At 42.6% G+C, this 24,711-nt stretch overlaps 1 protein-coding gene across 9 annotated transcripts in view; it reads left to right on the top strand.

The window, feature by feature from the left end:
• The window catches only part of fam184ab (family with sequence similarity 184 member Ab), a 214,841-nt gene that overhangs the window by 130,850 nt on the left and 59,280 nt on the right, over window positions 1-24,711 (top strand). For 6 of the 9 annotated variants that reach the window (XM_080192543.1, XM_080192542.1, XM_080192545.1 and 3 more), the window contains 2 exons: window positions 16,183-16,224; window positions 19,018-19,230. In XM_080192543.1, coding sequence (XP_080048669.1) covers window positions 16,183-16,224; window positions 19,018-19,230 — 255 coding nt within the window. The remainder of the gene's footprint in view (window positions 1-16,182; window positions 16,225-19,017; window positions 19,231-24,711) is intronic. The other 3 variants (XM_080192544.1, XM_080192547.1, XM_080192550.1) reach the window with 1 other exon arrangement.

Below are 24,711 nucleotides of genomic sequence, written 5' to 3' on the forward strand. Positions count from 1 at the left end.
AGTAGTAGCTGAAGTCACAAAAGCTGTCAGCCAGCTATTCAGTGGCAAAGCCCCAAGGGCAGATGCCATACCCACAGAGATCTACAAAGCTGCTGGTCCTGTATTTATCAACAAGCTCACCGAGTTCTTTCAGTCCTTTTGGAAGCAAGGATCCATTCCTCGGGAACTTAAAGATGCTTCCATCGTATACTTCTAAAAGAGGAAGGGCAATCGGCAAGTATGCGACAACCACCGAAGAATCTCGCTGCTCTCCATCATAGGAAAAACTCTCGCAAGAGTCCTGCTAAATTGTCTGGTCACTGAGCTGGAGCTGGGCTTGCTTCCAGAACCACAGTGTACCTTCCGCAAAGGTCGTGAGACTATTGGCGTGATTTTTGCTTCGCGCCGACTTCAGGAGAAGTATCAGGAGCAGAATCACAAGCTCTACACAACCTTTGTTGACCTTGCAAAAGCCTTCGACACTGTAAGCTAACAAGGCCTGTGGAGGACCGTGTCAAAGTTCAGCTGCCCCCCCCCAAATTCATTCAGCTGTACGCCAGTTCCATGATGGCATGATAGCCAGAGTACTGGATGACGAAGAATCCTCTGAGGCACTCCCAGTCACCAATGGCGTCAAACAGGGCTGTGTGCTCGCACCCACACTGTTGAGCATGATGTTTACTGCCATGCTGAATGATACCAGTGTTGACAGTGTTGCTGGAATCAGCCTCAAGTACAGAGTGGATGGGAAGCTCTTCAACCTGAGGAGACTTCAAGCTATACCAAAGTGAAGGAGACTGTTCTGAGAGACTTCCTCTTTGCCAAAGTCTGCATCCTGTATACTGGCTCAGAAAGAAGTCTGACAACACCAGGTTTAAATCCAACCAATTTATTTGATAGTAAACTCACAAGCTTTTGGGGTTTGCCCCTTCATCAGGTGAATGGAGAGTTCTGGTCTCAGACAGAGCATACAACAGCACACACAGTTGTCACACACAAAGTCAGTACGGATAAATTTTCCATGGCTTGTGACAACTTTGGACTCATCATCAACATTAAAAAAGACTGAAGTCATGCACCAGCCTGCTGCTCATGCACCATACACAGAACCCATAATCACAATCAAAGGTCAGAAACTACAGGCAATGGACCAGTTCACTTTTCTTGGCAGCACCCTCTCCCAAGCAGTGACTATTGATACAGAAGTTAACTACAGAATAGCAAAGGCAAGTTCTGCTTTCGGTAGACTGCGCTCCACTGTATGGGAACGTCGAGGAATCAGCCCAGCAACAAAACTGAAAGTCTACAGCACCGTGGTCCTCACTACCCTCCTGTATGCGTGTGAAACATGGAGTGTGTATCGAAGGCATGCAAGATAGCTCAATCATTTCCACATGACTTGTCTTTGCAGAATATTACGCATCAGATGGCAAGACAAAGTACCAGACACTGAAGTTCTTGCTAGAGCAAGTCTACCTTCAGTCCACACAGTGCTGATGAGAGCGCAGACCTGGTGGGCAGGTCATGTCATCCGTATGCCAGACGAGCGCATACCCAAGCAGCTCCTTTTTAGGGAACTCTCTGCTGGAAGGCGCTCGCGTGGAGGGCAGAAGAAATGTTTCAAAGACACACTCAGGGGCCTCCCTGATGTCGCTTGACAGAGACACGACCATCTGGGAAACAGTGGCATAAAACCGCCCTACCTGGCACTGCCTCATCCACAAAGGCTGTCAAGCTTACGAGGCAAGGTGTATTGCTGAAGCACAACTTAAGCGCGAGCTGCGCAAGTCCAGAGCCACCAGCGCAACAACTACAGTGTCTACATATGTCTGTCCAATATGTGCCACGATATTCTGTGCCCGAATTGGCCTGATTAGTCATCTTTGGACACGCTGCAACCAGCCTCAAAATGACTAATGGTGTTGAGGTTCTCATCAATGACGATGGACGAACAACGAACTTTCCTTAGATATGGGAGCAAAAACTGTTCACAATATGCAAAGTATGGTCTTAGTTTTAGAAAGACTTCCCTATTTTCATGCTCCATTCCCATTGAAATATCTTGGCTGTCATTCCACTTGCATTCCTTATTGCCTGATTAACTTATACGCTAACCCTCTGTGATTTACGCACAAGACCCCCAATTCTCTCTGTGCTGCGCTTTTCTACAGTTTTTCTCTATTTAAATAATGTTCACCTTCTCTTCTTACCAAAGTTCATAACATCGCATTTTCTTATGTGATGTTTCATCTACCAAGTTTTCATCCATTCACTTAGCCTATAAAGACATTTTGTGTCATCCTCACCACTTTCCTTTTCACCTATTTTTGTGATATCTGCAAACTTTGCAATAGTACATTATTTGGATGAGGGAAATGAATGCGTATTATAAATAATTGTGGGCCCCCCCCAGCACTGATTGCTGTAACACTCCACTAGTAGCAGGTTGCCACCCTGAAAATACCCATCTTTCCCTAACTTTCTGTCCTCTATCAGTTAGTTAATCCTCTATCCATGCTAATATACTACCCCCAACACCATGGTCTCTTATTAAATAGCGTTTAATGCGGTATCTTATCAAATCTCATTCTCTAAGGCCTATGTTCACTTTGGCCTCTCTGTTTTGTTTTATATGTTTAAAGAAGCTCTTGTTATCCATTTTTACATTGCTTGCTAGTTTATCTTCTCCCTCTTTATTATTTTTCAATCACCTTTTGTTGGTTTTTAAAACTTTCCCAATTCTCTGGCTTACCATAAATCTTTGCCACATTATATGTTTTTTCTTTCAGTTTAATACTTCCTTAACTTCCTTGGTTAACTGATTTATCTAGATCTTTGAATCCTTCTTCCTCACTGGGATATAACTTTGTCGTGAGTCATGAACTGTTTTCATAAACATCTGCCATTGCCGATCAACCTTATTTTCTGCTATGTTCCTTTCCCAGTCCTCTCCAGCCATCTCTGCCTTCATTCCTTTATAATGATTCTAGCACAGTTGTTTCTGACCCAAGTTTCTCTCATTCAAACTGAATGCTAAATTTTGCCATGCAATGGTCACTGTTTCTGAAGGAATGTTTTACTCTGAAAGTGTTTACTAAACCCACCTCGTTACACATTAGTAGATCCAAAATAGCCTGATCTCTAATTGGATCCACAACTTATTGTCCTAGAAAACTATGCTGAATACACTCTATGAATTCTTTCTCATGGCTACCTCTGCCAATTAGATTTTCCCAATCTGCACTTCTTCCGTTTTTTTACATGCCCTCATTATCTTCCAATTTATTCTCCATCCTACAGTATAGCTACTATTAGGAGCTTATAGACTAAGCCAATGTCTTTTTCTCCTTGTTATTTCTTACCTCCATCTATAGGAATTATACATCTTCTGATCCAAGATCATTTCTTGCAGTTGTACTTATTGCATCTCATACTAACAAAGCTACCCTACCACCTTTTCCTTCCGGCTTGTCCTTACAAAAAGTTGCATATCCCTGAATATTTGGTTTCCAGATTTGATCTCCTTGTAACCACTCTGTAATGGCTGTAGGATCATGCCCATTCACCTCAGTTTGTGCTGTTAATTTATTTTGTGCTGAGTACTACATGCATTTAAGTAAAGTACCATTAATTTTGCCTTGTTGCCATTTTTTTCCCTTTTTGACCTTATTTCCTGTTGCTTTTTTATATTTATATACTCTGTCCCTGCCTGTCACACTCTGAGTATCGTTTGGTCCACACATTCATCTCCCTAGTTTTAAACCCCCTTTGCACTGCAAGTTCCTATCCATCCTGGAATGGATTTCCCAAATATTGGCACTGGACGCAACTGTCTGAGTGCTTGCTCCTTGCTGCAGACAGTGTCAGACCCCTCACTGTCCTGTCTTCTACTACCATTACCTTTTTATGTGCTCTCCCCTCCCTTGAATGCCTCCTGTACCACAGTACCATGGTCAGTCAGCTCATGCACCCTGCAGTCCCCACTCTCATTCAAATAAACTGAGAAAAACCTCAAACCTATTGGACGATTGCTGATACTGATATGCTTGCACTCCTGACCTGCCTCAGCTGCAGTCATATCCTCCTGTCACTGACTGCTTTCCAAACTGGGAGATTCTATCCTAAGAGGTGCGACCACATCTTGAAACAAAGCATCCAGGTAACTCCCAACTCTCCCACACTCTGAAAGATGTCCTGGTTAGGTGCATTGACCCAAACAGGCGACGAACTGTGACGATTAGGGGAATTTCACAGTAGCTTCATTGCACTGTTAATGTAAGCCTTACTTGTCACTAATAAACTTCTTAACTCCCTGATGTGCCATTGTGTCTGCACCTCAGCCTCCAATTTCTTTTCTCATTAGGCCTCGTGGGATTAAGAGAGTTGCTAAGAATTGCTACATATAGCATAGGTTTAACATAGAACATAGAACATTACAGCGCAGAACAGGCCCTTCGGCCCACGATGTTGCGCCGACCAGTTAAAAAAACAACAATGACCCTCTAACCTAAACCAATCCCTTTTCGTCCATAAACCTATCCACGGACCTCTTAAACGCCCCCAAACTAGGCTCATTTACAACCGCAGCAGGCAGGGCATTCCAATCCCTCACCACCCTCTGGGTAAAGAACCTACCCCTGACATCCGTCCTATAACTACCCCCCCTTAATTTAAAGCCATGCCCCCTCGTGCTAGCTTTCTCCATCCGAGGAAAAAGGCTATCACTGTCCACCCTATCTAAACCTCTAATCATCTTATATGTTTCAATAAGATCCCCTCTTAGCCACCTTCTTTCCAGCGAAAACAACCCCAAATCCCTCAGTCTGTCCTCATAGGACCTCCCCTCCATACCAGGCAACATCCTGGTAAACCTCCTCTGCACCCTCTCCAAAGCCTCCACATCCTTCCTGTAATGTGGGGACCAGAACTGCACACAGTACTCCAAGTGCGGCCGCACCAGAGTTGTGTACAGTTGCAACATGACGCTGCGACTCCTAAATTCAATCCCCCTACCAATAAATGCCAAGACACCGTATGCCTTCTTAACAACCCTATCTACTTGATTCCCAACTTTCAGGGATCTATGTACACATACACCTAGATCCCTCTGTTCATCCACACTATTCAAAGTCCTCCCGTTAGCCCTATGCTCAACACATCTGTTATTCCTACCAAAGTGAATTACCTCACACTTCTCCGCATTAAACTCCATCCGCCACCTCTCGGCCCAGCTCTGCAACCTGTCCAAGTCTTCCTGCAAACTATGACACCCTTCCTCACAATCTACCACACCTCCGACTTTGGTGTCATCAGCAAATTTACTAATCCACCCAACTATACCCTCATCCAGATCATTAATAAAAATTACAAACAGCAGTGGCCCCAAAACAGATCCCTGAGGCACACCACTCGTAACCGAACTCCATGACGAATATTTACCATCAACCACCACCCTCTGTCTCCTATCTGCTAGCCAATTCCTGATCCAATTTCCTAGATTACCCTCAATCCCATACATCTGCATTTTCTGCAGAAGCCTACCATGGTGAACCTTATCAAACGCCTTACTAAAATCCATATATACCACGTCAACTGCCTTACCCCCATCCACCTCTTTGGTCACTTTTTCAAAAAACTCAATAAGGTTAGTAAGGCACGACCTACCCGCTACAAAACCATGCTGACTATCTCCAATCAATTCATTACTCTCCAAATAACTATAAATCCTATCCCTAATAATTTTTTCTAAAACCTTGCCCACAACAGAAGTGAGACTCACCGGTCTATAATTCCCGGGGAAGTCTCTGTTCCCCTTCTTAAACAATGGGACAACATTCGCTAACCTCCAATCTTCCGGTACTATACCAGAGGCCAACGACGACCTGAAGATCAGAGCCAGAGGCTCTGCAATCACTTCTCTTGCCTCCCAGAGAATCCTAGGGTAAATCCCATCTGGACCAGGGGACTTATCTATCTTCAATCCCTCAAGAATATCCAGCACATCCTCCTTATCAACTGTAATACTGTCTATTCTACTCCCCTGCAACCCTGTGTCCTCCTCAGCTATATTCTTGTCCCCCTGCGTGAACACCGAAGAGAAATATTGGTTCAATGCCTCTCCAATCTCTTCCGGTTCCACACATAACTTCCCTCTGCTGTCTATAACTGGCCCTAATCTTGCCCTAACCAACCTTCTGTTCTTGACATACCTATAGAACGCCTTAGGATTCTCCTTAATCCTATCAGCCAAAGTCTTCTCATGTCCTCTTTTAGCCCTTCTTAACTCACTCTTCAACTCCCTCCTAGCCAATCTAAAGTTTTCTAGTGCACTACCCGAGCCCTCAAGTCTCATCCGAACATAAGCCTCCTTTTTCTTTTTAACCAACGAATCAACTTTTTTAGTGCACCACGGTTCCCTAGCCCTACCAATTCCTCCTTGCCTGACAGGGACATACCTATCACAGACTCGCAGTAGCTGCTCCTTGAAAAAACTCCACATTTCGGACGTTCCCAGTCCCTGTAATCTCCTAGTCCAACCTATGCTTCCTAATTCTCTCCTAATGGCCTCATAATTACCCTTCCCCCAGCTAAAACTACTGGCCCGAGGTTCATGCCTATCCCTTTCCATCACTAAGGTGAACGTAACCGAATTGTGGTCACTATCACCAAAATGCACCCCAACTTCCAAGTCTAGCACCTGGTCTGGCTCATTTCCCAGCACCAAATCTAATATAGCCTCACCTCTAGTTGGCTTATCTACATACTGACTCAAAAAACCCTCCTGCACGCTTTGTACAAAAACTGACCCCTCTAACGAGCTAGAGCTATAGCAATTCCAATCAATATTAGTAAAGTTAAAGTCCCCCATAACAATTACCCTATTACTTTCACTCCCAACCAGGATCGTCTCCGCAATCCTTTCCTCAACCTCTCTAGAACTTTTAGGAGGTCTATAAAAGACTCCCAACAGGGTGACCTCTCCTCTCCTATTTCTAATCTCTGCCCATACTACCTCAACAGACAAGTCCTCATCAAACTTCCTCTCTGACACTGTGATACAGTCCTTGACCAATAATGCTACCCCTCCCCCCCTTCTACCTCCTTCTCTACTCCAACTAAAGCATTTGAACCCCGGGACCTGCAACAACCATTCCTGACCCTGCTCTATCCATGTCTCTGAAATGGCCACAACATCAAAGTCCCAGGTACTGATCCACGCTGCAAGTTCATCCACTTTATTGCGAATACTCCTCGCATTAAAGTATACGCATTTCAAACCCTGCTCCGCCCCAGCCCCACGATGCCGTGCCTTGCAGTCCCCATCTATGTCCCCCTCACTTTCACCCCCTCTACTCAGGATCCCACCCCCCCTCCGAATCAGTTTAAACCTCCCTGCATAGCCTTAGCAAATTTACCCCCCAGGATATTGGTTCCCCTCTGATTCAGGTGTAGACCGTCACTCTTATAGAGGTCCCACCTTCCCCAGAACGAGCCCCAATTGCTCAAGTACCTGAACCCCTCCCTCCTGCACCATCCCCTCAGCCACGAGTTCAAACTTTCCCTCTCTCTATTCCTCTCTAAACTATCCCGTGGCACAGGCAAGAGTCCGGAGATAACCACTCTATCAGACTTGGCCTTTAGTTTCCACCCCAACTCCATAAATCTCTGCTTAATATCCCCTTCTCTTAACCTCCCTATGTCATGCGTCCCCACATGAACTATAACTTGGGGTTGATCTCCCTCTCCCCTAAGAGTCCTGAATACCCTTTCCGATACATCCCGGACCCCAGCCCCTGGTAGGCAACACACCAGCCCCGAGTCCCTACCATTACTTCCGACTCTCCTATCCGTCCCCTTAACTGTAGAGTGCCCAATCACAAGGCCCAATCTTTTACATCCCCTAACCACCTGAGCTTTCACACTAGGCTCACCCCCAGAGACCTGCTCCCTTCGGTTATCCCCAGTTGATTCCTCCTCAACTGTAGCCTCCAGGACCGAAAACCTATTTTGGAGGGGAACAGCCCCAGGGGATTGTCCCCCCAATTGCTTCTTTCCCCTCTTCCTGGCAGTGACCCAAGACTCATTTCTAGGAGTGACTATCTTCTTATAACTCCTATCGATGTCCTCCTCCGCCTCCCGAATTATGCGGAGCTCCTCTAATTCCACCTCCAGCTCCTTTACACGCTCCTCCAGAAGCTGCAATCTAACACACTTCCTACAAGTAAAATCACCTGAAACACTACTAGAGTCCCTCACCACATACATCCCACAGGAGATGCAGCTTACTGCCTGAACTGCCATCCCTGAAACAATTACCAGCAGAAAAATAAAAATATATAAAAAAAAACTTCCCCCACACTTATAATTAGGTTAGAGGAGGTGGGAGGGTGGGATTCTCTACCAGTGTAGAGGATCGGGTATCCTCTCTGCACTAATTTATAGGGTTAGGGGCAAGTTTTGAAGATACTATTTTTAGCAGTTCTGACTTATTTGATAGAGTTACCCAGTCAAACTTTCTCTTCAGGTGATGTTCATTGTGAATCCAAAATAAAAATAGAAATAAAAATCTGTCAGATATACAGCATATGGGACCTTGGGCTTCATAAAGATAGATATTGACGGCAAAGTTATGTTGAACGTTTGCATACTCTCATTCGGCCACAATCACATATTGTGTTTAGTTCCAGTCACCACTCCTGAGTGCTTGGGTTTAACCCTATCTGCCATGGCTGGAAACATGGCAGCCAGGCCTGTCAACTGTGGGAGAGACCCAATGTTAGTCTCTCAGTGGTGGTAAAACCACCCATGTTTTTGTCAATTAGGCCGATTAACAACGGAATTGGCATCCATTATTGCTAAGCCCACAACTACCAATGTGTGGCTCAGGGATTATATTGAAGCAATATGGCTTTCTCACATCTTTGGAATGCTGTCCAGCATTTGTCACTGGTCTGCTGGATGGTGGAATTTCCCTTGTAGTTAACCACCGGTGCCTGTTCCAGGAACTTGGCATTAGGTGGGCGAATGGTTGTTGAAAGCCAACTCTACCATTTCCCCTGATCTTCCTGCCCCCAAACCATTCCATTTTTCCTCTTTCTGCCTTTGCTCCTCTTCAGTCTGGGATCCACCCCTCCCTCTGGCAGTAGTGGTATGAGAAAAGAGAATTGCACACCTTGGTAGGTGGTGTTGTATAGTGGAGAACATGCCAGAGAGCATGGAGGATTTAAAACAACAAAGCTTTATTTCCAGGTATGTGTTCTTTTACGTGGCAGCCTTTTCTCCACAACTTTCCTGTGCTAGGGACTTATGACATCACTTCTGGTGAATACATGAATATACTAACAGAGCTTCATTAAGCTAATAAAAATTAATACAAATATATATCATTTTCTCCGCCCCCTTTAAATTAAATGTCCCCAACAAGTTCAAAACATGTTCAGTAATAAATAAGTCAATAACTATTAATAAATCAAACAGCCTGAAAGTTATTGTTGTCAGAATAGTTGATGGTGAATTTCTGGCAACTTCTGCTCCACACTGGTGGTAATCTCTGGCATTTTTGTCTTTGCACAAATTCGTTGGTGGTTAATTTGACCAGCGTTCATGGAAGGACTAGGGTTGTCTTAATGACTGATCTGTAGATGAGGTGTTGCTTTCCCCAACGGTATCTGATGGTGTTAGGACTGTAGGAAAATTCAGCTCAGGACTTTGTGCAGTTGAACCTGGATTTCCTACAGGTTCCATTTGCCCTTATTGTTGCTGTTGAACAATTTATTTCATTTTCAGAGTTTTCAATGGACCTAATGCCAGTCATAGTTGTCTGTTCATCATTTGTAATGCAGCAAACGTCTTGGTTGTTGAATGTGTGGTGTTTCTATATTCTACAAGGAATTTGTTCAGTGAATTTGTTTGATCAGTGAAATTTGTTCCCTGGTTGCTCTCAAGGTATGTTTCATGTTTTGAACAAATCATTCTGCTCGTCCACTGATATGGTGCAGATTTAATATGTTGAATACCATTCTCTTGCAAGAAACTTTTGAATTCTTGTGAGACAAATTAGGATCTGTTATTGCTTACTGTTATCTGTTCGGGGAATCCAAAGTACATAAGAACATAAGAAATAGGAGCAGGAGTAGGCCATCTAGCCCTTCGAGCCTGCCCCGCCATTCAATAAGATCATGGCCAATCTGAAGGGCTCAGTTCCACTTTCCCGCTTTCTCCCCAAAACCTTAATTCCCTTGCCTACCAAAAACCTATCTACCCGTGTCTTAAATATATTTAGCGAGGTAGCCTCCACCACATCAACGGGCAAAGAATTCCAGAGATTCACCACCCTTTGAGTGAAGAAGTTCCTCCTCAACTCCATTCTAAACTGCCCGCCCCCTTATCTTGAGGCTGTGCCCTCTAGTCCTGCTGTCCTTTCTGAGCGGGAAGAATCTCTCTACCTCTACCCTATCCATCCCCTTCATTATCTTATACGCCTCTATAAGATCCCCCCTCATCCATCTAAACTCCAACGAGTACAAACCCAGTCTATTCAGCCTCTCTTCATAGTCCAACCCCCTCATCTCCGGTATCAGCCTAGTGAACCTCCTCTGCACTCCCTCCAAGGCCAAAATATCCTTGCGCAAGTGCGGCGACCAAAACTGCACACAGTACTCCAGCTGCGGCCTCACCAGTGCCCTGTACAGTTGCAGCAAGACCTCCCTGCTTTTATATTCTATCCCCCTCGCTACAAAGGCCAACAACCCATTTGCCTTCCTGATCACCTGCTGCACCTGCAGACTGGGTTTTTGTGACTCATGCACAACGACCCCCAGGTCCCTCTGCACTGTAGAATGCTGCAGCTTTTGCCCTTTAAATAGTAATCCTTCCTACTATTATTCCTGCCAAAGTGGATAACCTCACACTTACTAGCATTGTATTCCATCTGCCAGGTCCTCGCCCATTCACTTAGCCTATCTAGATCCCTCTGCAGACTTTCCACACCCGCCGCACAATTTGCTTTTCCACTTATCTTTGTGTCATCAGCAAATTTCGACGCCCTACACTCAGCCCCCTCCTCCAGATCATCTATATAAATGGTAAATAGTTGAGGCCCCAGCACCGATCCCTGGGGCACTCCACTAGTCACCAACCGCCAATCAGAATAGCACCCATTGGTACCAACTCTCAGCCTCCTATTAGACAACCAATTCTCTATCCATGCTAACACCTTACCACCAACTCCATGCCTCCTAACCTTCTGAAGCAACCTTTTGTGCGGCACCTTATCAAATGCCTTCTGAAAATCGAGAAACACCACATCCACTGGTTCCCCAAAGTCTACCGCAAAGTGACCAAATGCTTCTAGTTTCTCAAAAGTCTTCTCCATTGAAGTAGATTTCATTGCAGCGATCTCTTGCCACTTTGTGTGAGCATTTTCCAAGAATTACCGTTTAAAAAGATGCTGCGAAGATACTTGTTGCCAAATCTCTTTTGAACATTCCCATTAATGTAACAGTGCTAAGGATGGCACATTTCTCACCTTCTCACAGGAAGAACATGTTCTGACTTCTCTTCAATTTTGTATCCAGTCCAGGCCACCAGAAATAACTCCTCGCTATTTTCTTCATGCATACGATTCTGCAATGGCCCTCATTTTACTTCTCTAACAGTTGCTTTCTCAATGGTGGTGGAATGATCACCCTGAGCCCCAATAGAAGACATCCTGATTGTACTACCAGTTTCAATCTCTTGGAGTCATATGGCTTCAGGTTAGTTGTTAGCTTTGAGGTCTTCCGCCATAACACCAAATCCATCACTTCTAAGAGTATCAGATTGCTCTGAGTTTGCTTCCTCAGTTGTCTACAAGTGAATGGTGTATTGTTTATTTTTTCAAAGCATTAGATATTCCCACTTGAGTAGTCTAAAGAACTACCTGGCAGTGGCAATTTTGAAAGTCCAATGCTTTACAATGTGGACTTGACTGTCGTTACTTAATGGTGTAAGTATGTGCAGACAAAAGTAATGCCCATCTTTGCATTCTACTTATTGCTAGTGATGGATTTCCCTTGCATGGTCCAAAAATAGTAGCTGGCCTGTCAACAATGTAAACTTTCTCCTGTACAGGAACTGATGAAATTTCATTATTCCAGGGATGATTCCTAATGGTTCTAGAGTGTTGATTCAGCTGAAGTTTTGAGTACACAAACCCAATTGCTGAGCTTCTTTGGCAACCAGTTCCATGGAAACAGCAATTTCCATGGCTTTAGTCAGAATAAGGTTATTCTTGGTTAACAGTCATTTCTGTATTGCTTCGCTGAGCAGCCAACAGACAAATCTGTCCTGAATTGCGTTATTCTGCACATCTCTAAACTCTCAATATTCTGCAAGTCTTTTACACAAAGCCATGAATTATACAATTAACTCCCTCTTTTTTTTGGTCCCCCCACCCCCCCACAATCACGGTCAGGAAAATGGGCAGTCTAATATTTCTGCTATTTTGTTTGCCTGCTCAAAATAGTCAAAACACAAAAAATAGTCAGTATAGGAGCACCATCACTCCATATTTTCATCAAAGAATTCTATAATGCCAAAACCTCCCACCATTTTTCTTCTAATTGAGATTTCCCATATGCATACTTTGCAATGCGTTTCCAGCAGCTACCTTGATTATGCTTTCACACAAGACAACAACCCAGACTTTAGCTTCCTATTTAACACATCCAACTCTGCAGCAGATTATCATTCCTGACATCCACCTAATCCATTAAGCCTGGAGTACATATGAAAACCATCTTTTCTAACTTTTCCATTCCTGACTTTTCTGTTGGTAAATTTCTTTGTCCCTGGTGGCTGGTAGCGGCATTGGTTGTCCTCGTCGCCAGTTTTTATGTTGTATATTGGAGAATGACGCTTCAGCACACGAGGGTTTAAAACGAGGAGCTTTATTTACAGGTGTGTGTTCTTTTATATGGTTGCTTCTTCTCTGCCTGTTTCCTGTGTTAGGGACCTATGACGTTACTTACGGTAAATACATCAATACGTTAACACAGCAAAGCTTCAATAAGCTAATAAGAATTAATACAAATACATAACAGGTGAGACATCTGCTTGGGCGTGGATTGCTCACTTAGAGGGGAAGCTCAATGGTGGCCACTTAAGTAGCTGAAGGACACTTGATTCGGTCTAGCCAACCCAAGTATCTGACAGGGGTTTTTTGTTGGTTCTCTGAGTGGTGGGTGAGAACCTGTTCAGTCCAAAGGATGTCAGGATCCTTGAGAATGGGCCAGATAAATTTACCAGAACTGTTCTAGGGTGATGGATTTTAGTACAAGGTTAAGTTGGAGAAGTTCCTAAATTCATTATATAGGAGCAGAATTAGGCCATTCGGCTCATCAAGACTGTTCCACTATTCAATCATGGTTGGTATGCTCCTCATCCCCATTTTCCTGCCTTCTTCCCATAACCCTTCAATCCATTAAAAATCTATTTGAGTCCTCAAATTTACTCACCTGTCCCAGTGTAAACTGCATTTTGGGGTAGCGAATTCCACAGATTCGCAATCCTTTAGGACAAGTAGTTTCTCCTCAACTCATCTGAATTTGCTACCTTTTATCCCAAGACTATGACCTCGCGTGCTAGAATGCTGCACAAGAGGAAGCATCTGCTCCACGTTTACATTGTTCATACCTTTTATTATCTGGTATACCTCAATTTAAGCTCCCTTCATTCTTTTGAATTCCAGAAACTGTAGGCTTAAACTGTTCAATCTCTCTTCATTCGATACATCCCTCAGGGGTGATTCTCCCAAACAAATTTGAAGTGCTGAATTGGCTGAAAAAATGGTGTAATTCATGATTGTTTCTTCAGTGAGAGTTCAGACTCGAATTTCTCACAATCGTGAATATCTTTAAAAGCTTGAGGGGGGGGAGGTAAGACCGATTTAACGCTAACAGTTCCAGGCCTCTACACATGTGCAGTGGCCCCACAGTGTCAGACTCCTGTTTGCTGGCCAGCTCAATTGCCGGCCCGATCGAGGCCCCATGAGCATTCCTGGCCAGTCCTGACCTCCCCTCCCATGGTCCCAGAGCGCCCCAATATCTAGCACCAACCCCCTCCCCTGGCAGACCACCCCTCCTCCCAGCCCACCCCAATCACTGGCATCCCTCCAGCCCCGTTTGATCCCATGCAAAGTGGCAGTGGTACACTCCGACCGATCATCCTTAAGCCCTGCCCACAATAGGCCCTGCCCCTTCGCACTGACTAATGCCTGGTGGGCAGTGCCAAGGTGCTCCTGGGCATGGACCCTTTGTCCTTCAGCATGCCCGGGGTCACAGGCTGGCACCACCAGGGAGCAATGCTCAGGAGCACCATCCTCTGCTGCCTTACTCACAGGGGAGGCCCAAATTGTCACTCTTAATTGAGCAGAGTCTCCTCCTAGTTCCCTGAAAGTGGGGAGCTATTCTCAACTCTGCCGGAGTGAAATACTCCTGGCAGGGTGGGAGATGCTATCGGCCTGGAAAATTGAGTCCCAGGCCTGATAATGACATTTAAATTGCATTACAAATAAATTAAAATCATCTACGTGGTCTTCCTGCCAGTTTCCCGTGTGGTCTTGACCGCGACTAGTCTCTGGCAGTGGGAGACGCACGTGCTTTAGGAATGTATGCACGAACCCTCAAAATGGCTGACACGTGCATCTCCCAACCTGACGCACCAAAAAATTCACACGTCACAATGGGAGAATCGGGCCCCTCTGCAATCAATCTGGTGAACCTCCTCTGAACTGCCTCCAATGCCGCCATATCTTTTCTCAAACAATGGGACCAAAACTGTGCACAATAGTCCAGATGCAGTGTCACCAATGCTTTGTATAGTTGCAATAGTTAGAAGCTGGTGTTGGTCTTGGAACAAAGGTAATTAAGGGGAGATTTAATGGAGGTGTGCAAGATTATGAAAGGTTTAATTAAGCCAAACAAAACACTGTTCTGATTTGCTGATAATGCAATGCCTAGGAAACAGATATAAGGTTGTAAGAATAAGATGCAGCGATGTTATGAAGAAGAACATTTTCTCTGCAGCACATCGTAACAGCAGAGGAGAGAGATATTTGAATACAGACGGATTACGTGATGATCAATTTGTTTGTAATTCTTCTTGAAAGTTTTTGTTTAAATTTTTCTTGTTGCTTATGAATAATGGAACTTGTCCATACATTTCTGTTTCTGGAAAATTTAAAAGGCTTGTGGGCTGTAGTGTAGGTTTAAATGCCTGAGGCTGCCACTTTAGCCAACTGCAACAACTACACAGTCTCATTCCATTATGTCAAAGGCAACAGTTAATGAGGGCTAGTTCAGAACCAGGCATCAAAGAAAAGCAGAAAAATTCCTCAAATAACAACATAATTTGATCTTTTGTGGAAAATATTTTAAATTCAGACTTCTGTAATGAGGTTTGTATGAAAGGTATGAAGTAAAGTGGATCTGAGCAATTTCATAACTTAGCCATGACTAAAGCTACGTAGAATTAAATGGGTAGCACCCTCAGAGGACATATGTTAGTGTGAAAAATGGCAGCATTACTTGGTACACATTTGAGACTGCGTTATGATTCATTGATCATATAATTCAGAAGGAACTTTAATCTGCATGTTACCATCTGGGAGCACATAATACTGACTATGCATGGAAGGAATAAAAAATGTTCTTTGTTTCGATTTCTGCACTTCGCCAAAGACTTCCCAAGATAAATGTTGAAAGAAGGGAACAGAATTTTTTTGCTGCGTTTTTTGTTATTGTTGTTAATGGACACATTCTCTGAATATTTTCGCGGTGCATGCTTTAACTGATTTGACAGCATGAAAGGACACAAACAAAATCTAATATAACAGAAGTCTTTTATGCTCTTCAGTGTTTTTTCATATTCAGAAATAACTTTTTATGTGACTTTTTTGATTTACACACTGCTTGAATCTTGTATAAACAAAATGCTTCAACAACCAGGAGCAGTTGTTGATGCTGTTCTTTGAGAATTTAGCCTGATTATGCAAATATTGAATACCTCATTTATCGTAACCATATCTTTTTAACTGTGTGACAATATTATCACACTATTCATAATAAATAATGATATTTCTTTCCATTTTTACTCCAAATTTTGTTTCTTATTTTCGCAATTACATTCTGAAAGTTTTTTTTATTCCTGTGATCTTTCTCGTAGCGGCATTTTCTAGGTGAAGCTTTACAAAAATCTATCAGTAATGTAAGTGAGATGCAATTTTCATCCTGCCTGATACCCAATGTGTAGGCGTGGCATGCTTGCATTACTCGATCTATTCATTTTAAATTTCTTTGAACTGCCCTATCTTGGAAAAAGTCAGTTTGTTTTATAATACGTGAAATGTTTTTTAAAAAGTCTTAAAATAATGCAGAACTCACCTCGCCTGTAGTGTATATGCATATATATAATATATGTATATAAAATATATGTGTGTGATTGTTGCATGTTTGCACTTTTTGAATTGCTCTCATTTCTCATAACATGAACTGCACTAAATTACAGAAAAGATTTAATTAAGAGGTAAAAAGATCTAAAATTGTGAAATATGTTCTTAGAGACAATGCCCAGCATATGAAGAAATAACATTATTTTTTAAAAGGTATATATATTTCATTTGAATGGTCAAATAATCCCAGATGTTGCAAAAAAGGAATATTTATTAGTCTTTCCTTATTGTGTTTTATGACCAAAAATGCTCTACATGAACACTTGTTGAGAACAGACAGCTTGTATACAACTGTTTCTGCTTCCCGCTTAAAAAGGATTTTATGTTCTGTCCCAGTAAAATGATTAGTGCTGCACATAGTTCATCATTCCCATTTTTTATGTGACTTTGCAGAATACAATTATCACATTTCTTTACATAGAGCTATCAGTTTTCTTAATAGATAGAATTAGGTGGTAATTAAATAGATGTTGAATGTGGTTGAGGCTGATGATGTATTTTGAGTTAAGAACAGTGATTTATAAATTTCCTCTCCATTAGTAAGAATTGTGGCCCAATGAGCAGATTTTATTTCAGAACAAGAAAGAAAACTAATGTAATAAGGTTGTTCTTTTGTCTGTAAATTCAAAAGCAGTATGAAGTTGAAATTGCATGATGAAAAATGAATACAGAACAAGGAGGTTCACTATTCTCTTATGCATCAAACAATGTGACTGATGAGCTTTCCTCCATTTTCAGCTTCTGAAGTTAAAATAATTGTATTTTAATATGTTCACCAAAACACTATGCATGAAATATTGTGCTAGTAGACTTTGTACGTGTGCATGAGAAATCATTTGAGAAAAAGCAAACTACTACTTGTAATTTGAATTTGATGTTTACAGGCTGTTTACAGTACATGCATGTTCACTTTTTGACAGTGATCTATACAGACATTCAATACAATAGGGTAATAATTGCGAGTAACATTTACTAACGTACCTTGTTTCTGTTTGGCCAAGGCAATGAACTTTACAATGGTTACGTAGAAGCGTGACTTTTAAAATATTGTGCAGTTCTTTTCAGATTTTCTATCCATACATGTGGATACACTATGTAAAAAACACCATTAAATGCAAGTTTGTTCATTCTTAAGTAGGATAAGAAAAAAAACTAATTAGTATGAGGGCACGTGAGAATTTTTAATGGGTACAGAAATCTAACATGCACATCTACATATTTAATGCTATTTATTGGTGCTCTAACTGTGTCATACTTGGTCAACCACATGGAGTAATTTCCCAATTTTTCACTTCTTTCATAGAGTATTCTTGTCAAGAACAAGAAATGTTATTGTGCATTGAGAACAATTGTCTATAGTTAGGGAAATATATAACTCTTGGGCTGGATTTTCCTGTCTGAAGCAAGATGAAATGGAGGCAGAACAGCAAAAGAAAATGGTGCAACAGCTTGCATGTCAGTCTGCCATCTCCCTTCTTGATTCTGACAATTGTCCTGAGGATGGGAAGTGGGAAAATAAGGGACAGGCAGGAGAGTGAATTCAATCTCCTCATTAATTGGGCAGCTTAAGGTCATTAGAGAGTTCATATCAGCTCACTTTCTGACTTCCCCTGTTTTTCATGGGGGTGGGTGGTTGTTGAGAGTACTCTAAAGGTGACTAGCTGCAGCCTGGCAGGAATAGGAGCAACAGCACTGAGATAGTTTTAATGCCAACATATGAAAGTTTGGATTCTTTTAAAGAACTGAGAATAATAAAGCTTAATAACCAACCTTTCCCTATGTTCTTCCTACTGTCCATTTGTACTGGCCACTTTGAAGTGAAAATCCCCTCATTTTTTAAGATCATGCACAGATGGCAGTCAATGCAATGGTAGCCGATTCAGGCCACAATGTGGCCAATCTCCCTGGTGTTCCACCTCCATTATCTTCTCTGTGACCAATGCGCCCCCACCCCCATATACACACACACACACACATACACACACACACAAACATAGCCACTGATTAGTGACAGATCCATCTCTAGAGATCTGCCTTGTGAAAATCACAATTCATGGCATGCTGGAGATGATAGATTCGCTACTGAGAATCAAGCCCATATCACATTTCCTATTTTCAGTGGGAAAATCCAACCTTCTGGCTAGGAAAAGCCAAGTGTGAAGTTGGAAAATTAAAAATTAATTAAAAATTGAAAATTAAGACTGCTTTCTACTTTTGCACAACTATCTTCTACAGTTCCTAATGTTAAAAAATGAAATGTGTGATCAATTCAACTTCAAGAATGCTCACGTTGCTGATCTCCAGTGAATGCTTGCATACATGGCTTGCTGTGTAGTGCAATGAACATTATTGTTCTAAAATCCATCAGTCATTTGTCATTGCTTTTGATCTATAAAGAGAGTCTTCACTCCATGGCATGAGGTTAATTGTATGAATGCATTTAACCTACCAAATCAAGCGAAACACAATTTAGTTACTGTCTTTACATTTGATTTACAATTATTGCTATCTTTAATTTCCATTTCAATGTTAAATTGTGTCTGCTACAGATCTCCTTATTGAAACAAAGCCTTGAAATGCAATTATCCCAGTCACAAGACTCTTTGCAAAAGCTACAGTGCCAGTTCAACCGTGAGAGACAACGGCTCACGCAGCAAATGGAAGGGATGGAAGAGGAGCATAAACGCAAACTGACATCTATGGAGGATGCCCACAAGATTACTTTTAGAAATATGGAAGAATCCAAGAACCGTGAATGCAAGGTATGTTGATGTTGTCGTACTATACTTTCAAATGGTGAATTGACTGTTATTTTTTCACTTTTTTTGTCCTGTGGTTAGATAATACACTTAACAGCCCATTAAATAACAGCTATTTGCAGTTACAGAATAATTCTTTATTGATGACTTTCTCACATTTCACCACTGGCTGGCCTCTCAACTCCATCCCTCTCCAGATTAGATTTCATTGAAAACTCTGCTACCCATAACCTAACTCGTATCACATTCCGTTCACCCATCATCCCTTGCTTGACACACGTTGATTCCTGGTCCATCAGTGTTTTGAAGATAAACGGGGAGAAACAAGCTGGTTTTCAATCAGAACCTGATACTTTGCTATTTTTTAGGGAAATTCCACCCCAAGCATTTGGCCATCAGCCCTAGTGTTTTGTTCTTTATCTCTGTTTCAGTTTTGGACTGATTAGGCTCCTGATAAGTTCCTGTGTTTTCCTATGTTAAAGGTGCTTTGTCAATATTACTCAGAATATGAGGCAATATAGTGTAGGAAATGGGGAAGGGAAAACTCATTCCCTCATATTTGTGTGGGTTTCCTCCAGGTGCTCCGTTTCTTCCCACACTCTAAAGGTGTGCAGGTTGGATTGATTGGCCATACTAAATTGCTCCTTAGTGTCGGGGGGACTAGCAGGGTAAATATGTGGAATTATGGCGATAGGGCCAGGGTGGGATTGTTGATGGTGCAAGCTCGATGGGCCAAATGGCCCCCGTCTGCACTATAGGGATTTTATGATTCTATGACAGAGATATAGGGCATGCTCTTTTGAAATTGTCACTTAACAGTAATCCTTTCGCGTTCAGTACTTGATGGAATTGGTCTTGGGGTTGGTGAATTCTTATTCAGCAGCAGATGGCATGGCCAGGACAGCCATTGCATCTTGTAATGCAAGAGTTGGTAAGCCATGGACAGGGATTGGATGGTTTGGGGATGACATCGCTTTTCAGGACACTGTGAGCTGTAACCCTACAGCATGGAAATGAACCTGCGAGTCATGAGACCTTTGTAAGTTTAGAGAGTCCTTCAGCAGGGCTATTATGCTATCATTAATGAGCACGCATGACCATGCCTTTTTTGGAGTCCTTCCAAGTTAACATCCAACATTACCTTGGCATCTAACAGAGATATGGCCCAGTCAGCAATAACACAACATTTATTGATAACTTTGTACCCTTGTAAATACTGAAGGGAAGTTGTGCAGGAGCATCGTTCTCATCTTATTTCAGTCCTTCACATTTTCTGCCTACTAGAGTGTGATACATATGAGGAAACCTAACACGCTAATTGCACTGTGTTGTTGGGAGGTCTTTGTTGATTGCCCTTCTGAGACCTAACACAGGTTCTATCAAGCCATGCTAGCCAGATCTTCAGATGCAAACTAATATTGTCACATATAAGAGGCCAGCATAAAGCTAGACGCACGCCTATAACATCACAGACTCATTGCTGTCTGGCAGACTTTCCAAAAGTCACCAAGTGCTAAAAACTTTCATTGCTGACCATCATGCTGTGGGGAGTGGGAACGAATAAAAGAGTAATATTCAGCTATAAATGCAGTAACATGGCTGGCAGACATGAGAAGCCATAGTCCTCCTTGATTAAATAAACTGTACCCTAACCTGGCAGGCATTACATGGTGGCCATTAAAAATTGCAGTTGGTTGGAATGACTCCAACATGGCTTATGATAAATAACCATAGTATACTATTATTGTTCAGATCAGAAACTCCAAATTGTTTTATGGAGCCTGCCTGGATCATAAGTTTTGCAGCTTGAATTTGGCTAGGTTTCACTTCAGGTATGATTCAAATGACCCACTAGGAAACCATTATCAAACAAAGTTTATTTAAGAATATAGTTAACATGTATAGTAAGAATATTAGCAATAACTTCTATCAATTACAAACAACACCAAAATAATCAAGATAATGTATAACCCTTAATGAATATAGGAGCTGTCTCAATCAAACCAATCTCACAAACATGAACATTCAAACAGGTTTAATATGGTATAGACTAATGCGCACATGATACTAGAATTGAGTCCTTTGGATGAAGTCTTCAGTTCTCTGGATAGACTCAGAAAAGTTTGAAGTCAGAACAGCTTTCCAAAATACCAGGGACTCTAGGCAAGCCACCAACAGCGGATCCCCCTCCCCTCCTTCAGACAGGTAAGACCTTGCTTTCAGATGACCAGTAGAATTTCCAAAATCAGGGAGAGAGACCTCTTTTCAGCTTGATGCCCCTTCTAAAATCAAAACTCAAATTGCAGCTCCAAACTGAAAATGAAAGAACTCCTATCACCTGACCTGCCAATCAGTTTTTTTCCTAACAATGGAGAGTCATAAACATCTCAGAAAAAATAAACAACCCCCCACCCCTATTTAAGCAGCAATAAAAAGACATCTCCAGTCAAACCAGTGCCATAATAAAAAACTGAAGCCAAAAAGGCCTGCTTACAACTGCAGAAAATATGATTTATAGAAAAAAAATCTCTTGAAGGTACACAAATGTTAAACACACAAAGAACAGACTTCAGTGCAGCGTCATTAGGATAATCAGAACCTTCCAGGAATTAAACTCATGGAGCTATAATATATGACCCCCTGACACAAGACTTACACGTGCATTATCCAGCTATCATGTTTGGACAGGGACTGCCTTTGTTTATGTTGCTTATGTGGAACTAAAATCGACTGAGACAACATAGAACTTAATCACACAACGATAGATACCTGAGGGAGGGTGGGGGGCACATCTGTTACCCTTGGATATCTGCTGAATCATATGGAAGTATTTGAGACTTTGAGGCAGAGAAGCAAAATATATTTACAGATGTGTGAAATATATACAGTGATGAAATACCCGTACCACCATTGTGCAATCAGAACTTCTTAATTTTCTTAACGTTACCACTACACCTTGGTGCAGCCAACAGCTACAGTAAAGGTAGAGGGAGGCTGCTTTCTATGTCCGTTGTCTGAGATTACTCTGGCAAATGTCATTTGCAGGCCAGTGGCTTGGAGGGGCCCAGTCCATTAAGGGTTTCCTGCTCCACAGCAGAGGCCCTCCTTGGCCTGACCAACTGGAGTTGATAGGACCACAGACAGAGAGGGATTGGAGCAACTAGATTGTCCTGGATGGATGTCCTCAGGTTGTCCTACAGGCACTCCTCCTCTGACTCCTTGAGGGAGAATGGAAATCTAGAAGGGGATCGTTGACTGTGACACATTCCAGCAGAGGCTGGAATGTGAGAGGAGGACATCTCATCTCGTCTCTGCTGGAATGTGTCACAGTCAGAGTGATGTACCGGATTGTTACCATCTCGCCTGCCTGAGGCACATAAGATCCCGCCTGAGGACAATGGAAAATGCCTTTCTGCGAGCCTCACCCGCCCGATTCCGGGACAGGCATGCTGGTAAAATTACGGGCATGGTGTGCAGGTCTGAGTGCAAATCGGGCAGGAACTAGACCTGGTTCTTCAAGGCAGCGGCCACCCTTTCAATTAGTACTTTGATGCAGTTGTATGTTGGAGCTACAACATCAGACAGAGGTAAATAGACTTCTCCAACCTTTGTTCCCATCTGCTGACAGCCTCTGACAATACTGCTTGATGTGCCCCTGCCTATCTTCGCATTTCTAACATTTGTCTTGACAGGTTTCATAGGCTAATTATTGGACTTGGACTCAGCAGAGACCTAAAGTCTTGATCAGTCTTTGGAATTTTGAAGATCTTGACAGTCACTGCCTCCACCTGCTGTGGACAGGTGTCCATGAGGTGCTCTTCAGATACTGACCGCAAGCCGGCTTTAGAGCTCAGATCCACTGAGTGTTTTTATCTAGTGGTGGAGGTGCAGGTGAGTTGAGTGATGCACCTTCATCAGATAGATCATCTGCCTCCTCATCTGAGGTGGTTGGGTCTAATTCACATACTGACATTCTCCTTCTGCCTTTTCTTACCGGTGACTAGAATAGAGAATAAAGATGATGAGTGATTGCCTAAGCAGGTATCTATATTATAGGTCATTCACAGTCTATTGTCTGTGTGGAGCTGATGTATGAGGAATGAACCCTGACTGGCTTGTTGGGGGACGCTGATCTTGCCTTTCACATAGAAGCAATCCCTTACCCTGCCAGCTAGCTCAGCTGCCTGTTCCTCATTGGGAGTGAGTGCCTTAAACTCCAGTGTCCCCATTTCGGTTTGTGATCTCTCCCTGTTTTTGTGGGAAATCTTGTCTTGCATAAAGAGAGATGGATTGCCTGTGAGCACCATGGATGAAAGAGCAGTTCAAAAGCATGCATGCCTACTGTGTGTATGCTGAGTCATAACCAGGAAGGGCTGAAGGATCATGCATAAGAAAGTGATGTCAAAGAGACTATCAGACAATCAGTGCTGATGGTAGTGTATGACATCCCTGTAGACATTTGCCTGATGCTCTTATAAGAATGTGAGTTTGAAATGAGAAGAAGGCTCACCTTATCTTAGCAGAGAGAATTGGGTAATTCATCCTCTTTCTGTACTGAAGGATGATCCTCCTTTGGGGCCCTCAGATGCTGCCCTCCCAATGGTCAGCGAGGTCATGTATGTCAATCTACTGTCCTGGACGATCTGGAGAATCTATAGATTGAAGGGTAGCTAATGTAACCCCACTATTTGAAAAGGGAGGTAGAGAGAAAAGATGGAATTATAGACCAATAAGCCTGACATCGGTCGTGGAGAAAATTCTAGAATCTGTTATCAAAGATTTTATCAAAGCAAAGCGCTTGGAAAATAGTGACAGGATTGGACAGAGTCATTGTGCATTTATGAAAGGGAAATCATGCTTGACAAATCTATTGAAATTCATCAAGGATGTAACTAGTGGAGTTGATGAAGGGGAGCCCATGGATGTCACTTATTTGGACCTTCAGAACGCTTTTGACAAAGTCTAACATAAGAGATCAGCGTGTAAAATTAAAGCACATTGGATTGAGGGTAGTGTAGTGAGATGGATAGAAAACTGGTTGGCAAACAGGAAACAACGAGTAGGAATAAACAGGTCTTTTTCCAATGGCAGGCATTGACTTGTCAGACACCACAGGGGCCAGTACTAGGACCCCATATATTTAGATATATTTAAGGATTTAAATGAAGGACTGTTGTAATATCTCCAAAATTACATGACACAAAGCTGGGTGGGAGGGACCTGTGAAAAGGATGCAGAGATCCTTCACTGCAATTTGGACAATTTGACTCAGCGTGCAAATGATTGGCAGATGCAGAATAGTATGGATAAATGAGAGGTTATCCACTTTGATAGCAAAAACGAGAAGGCAATTATCTGAATGGCTGTAAATTAGGAGAGGGGAATGTGCAACATGACCTGGGTGTCCCCATACACAGTCACTAAAGGCAAGCATACGGATGCAGTAGGCAATAAAAAAGGCAAATGGTATGTTGGCCTTAATAG

Source organism: Carcharhinus amblyrhynchos, chromosome 7, assembly GCF_965287045.1.
Source record: "Carcharhinus amblyrhynchos chromosome 7, sCarAmb.v2.hapA, whole genome shotgun sequence".
Taxonomy (NCBI): domain Eukaryota; kingdom Metazoa; phylum Chordata; class Chondrichthyes; order Carcharhiniformes; family Carcharhinidae; genus Carcharhinus; species Carcharhinus amblyrhynchos.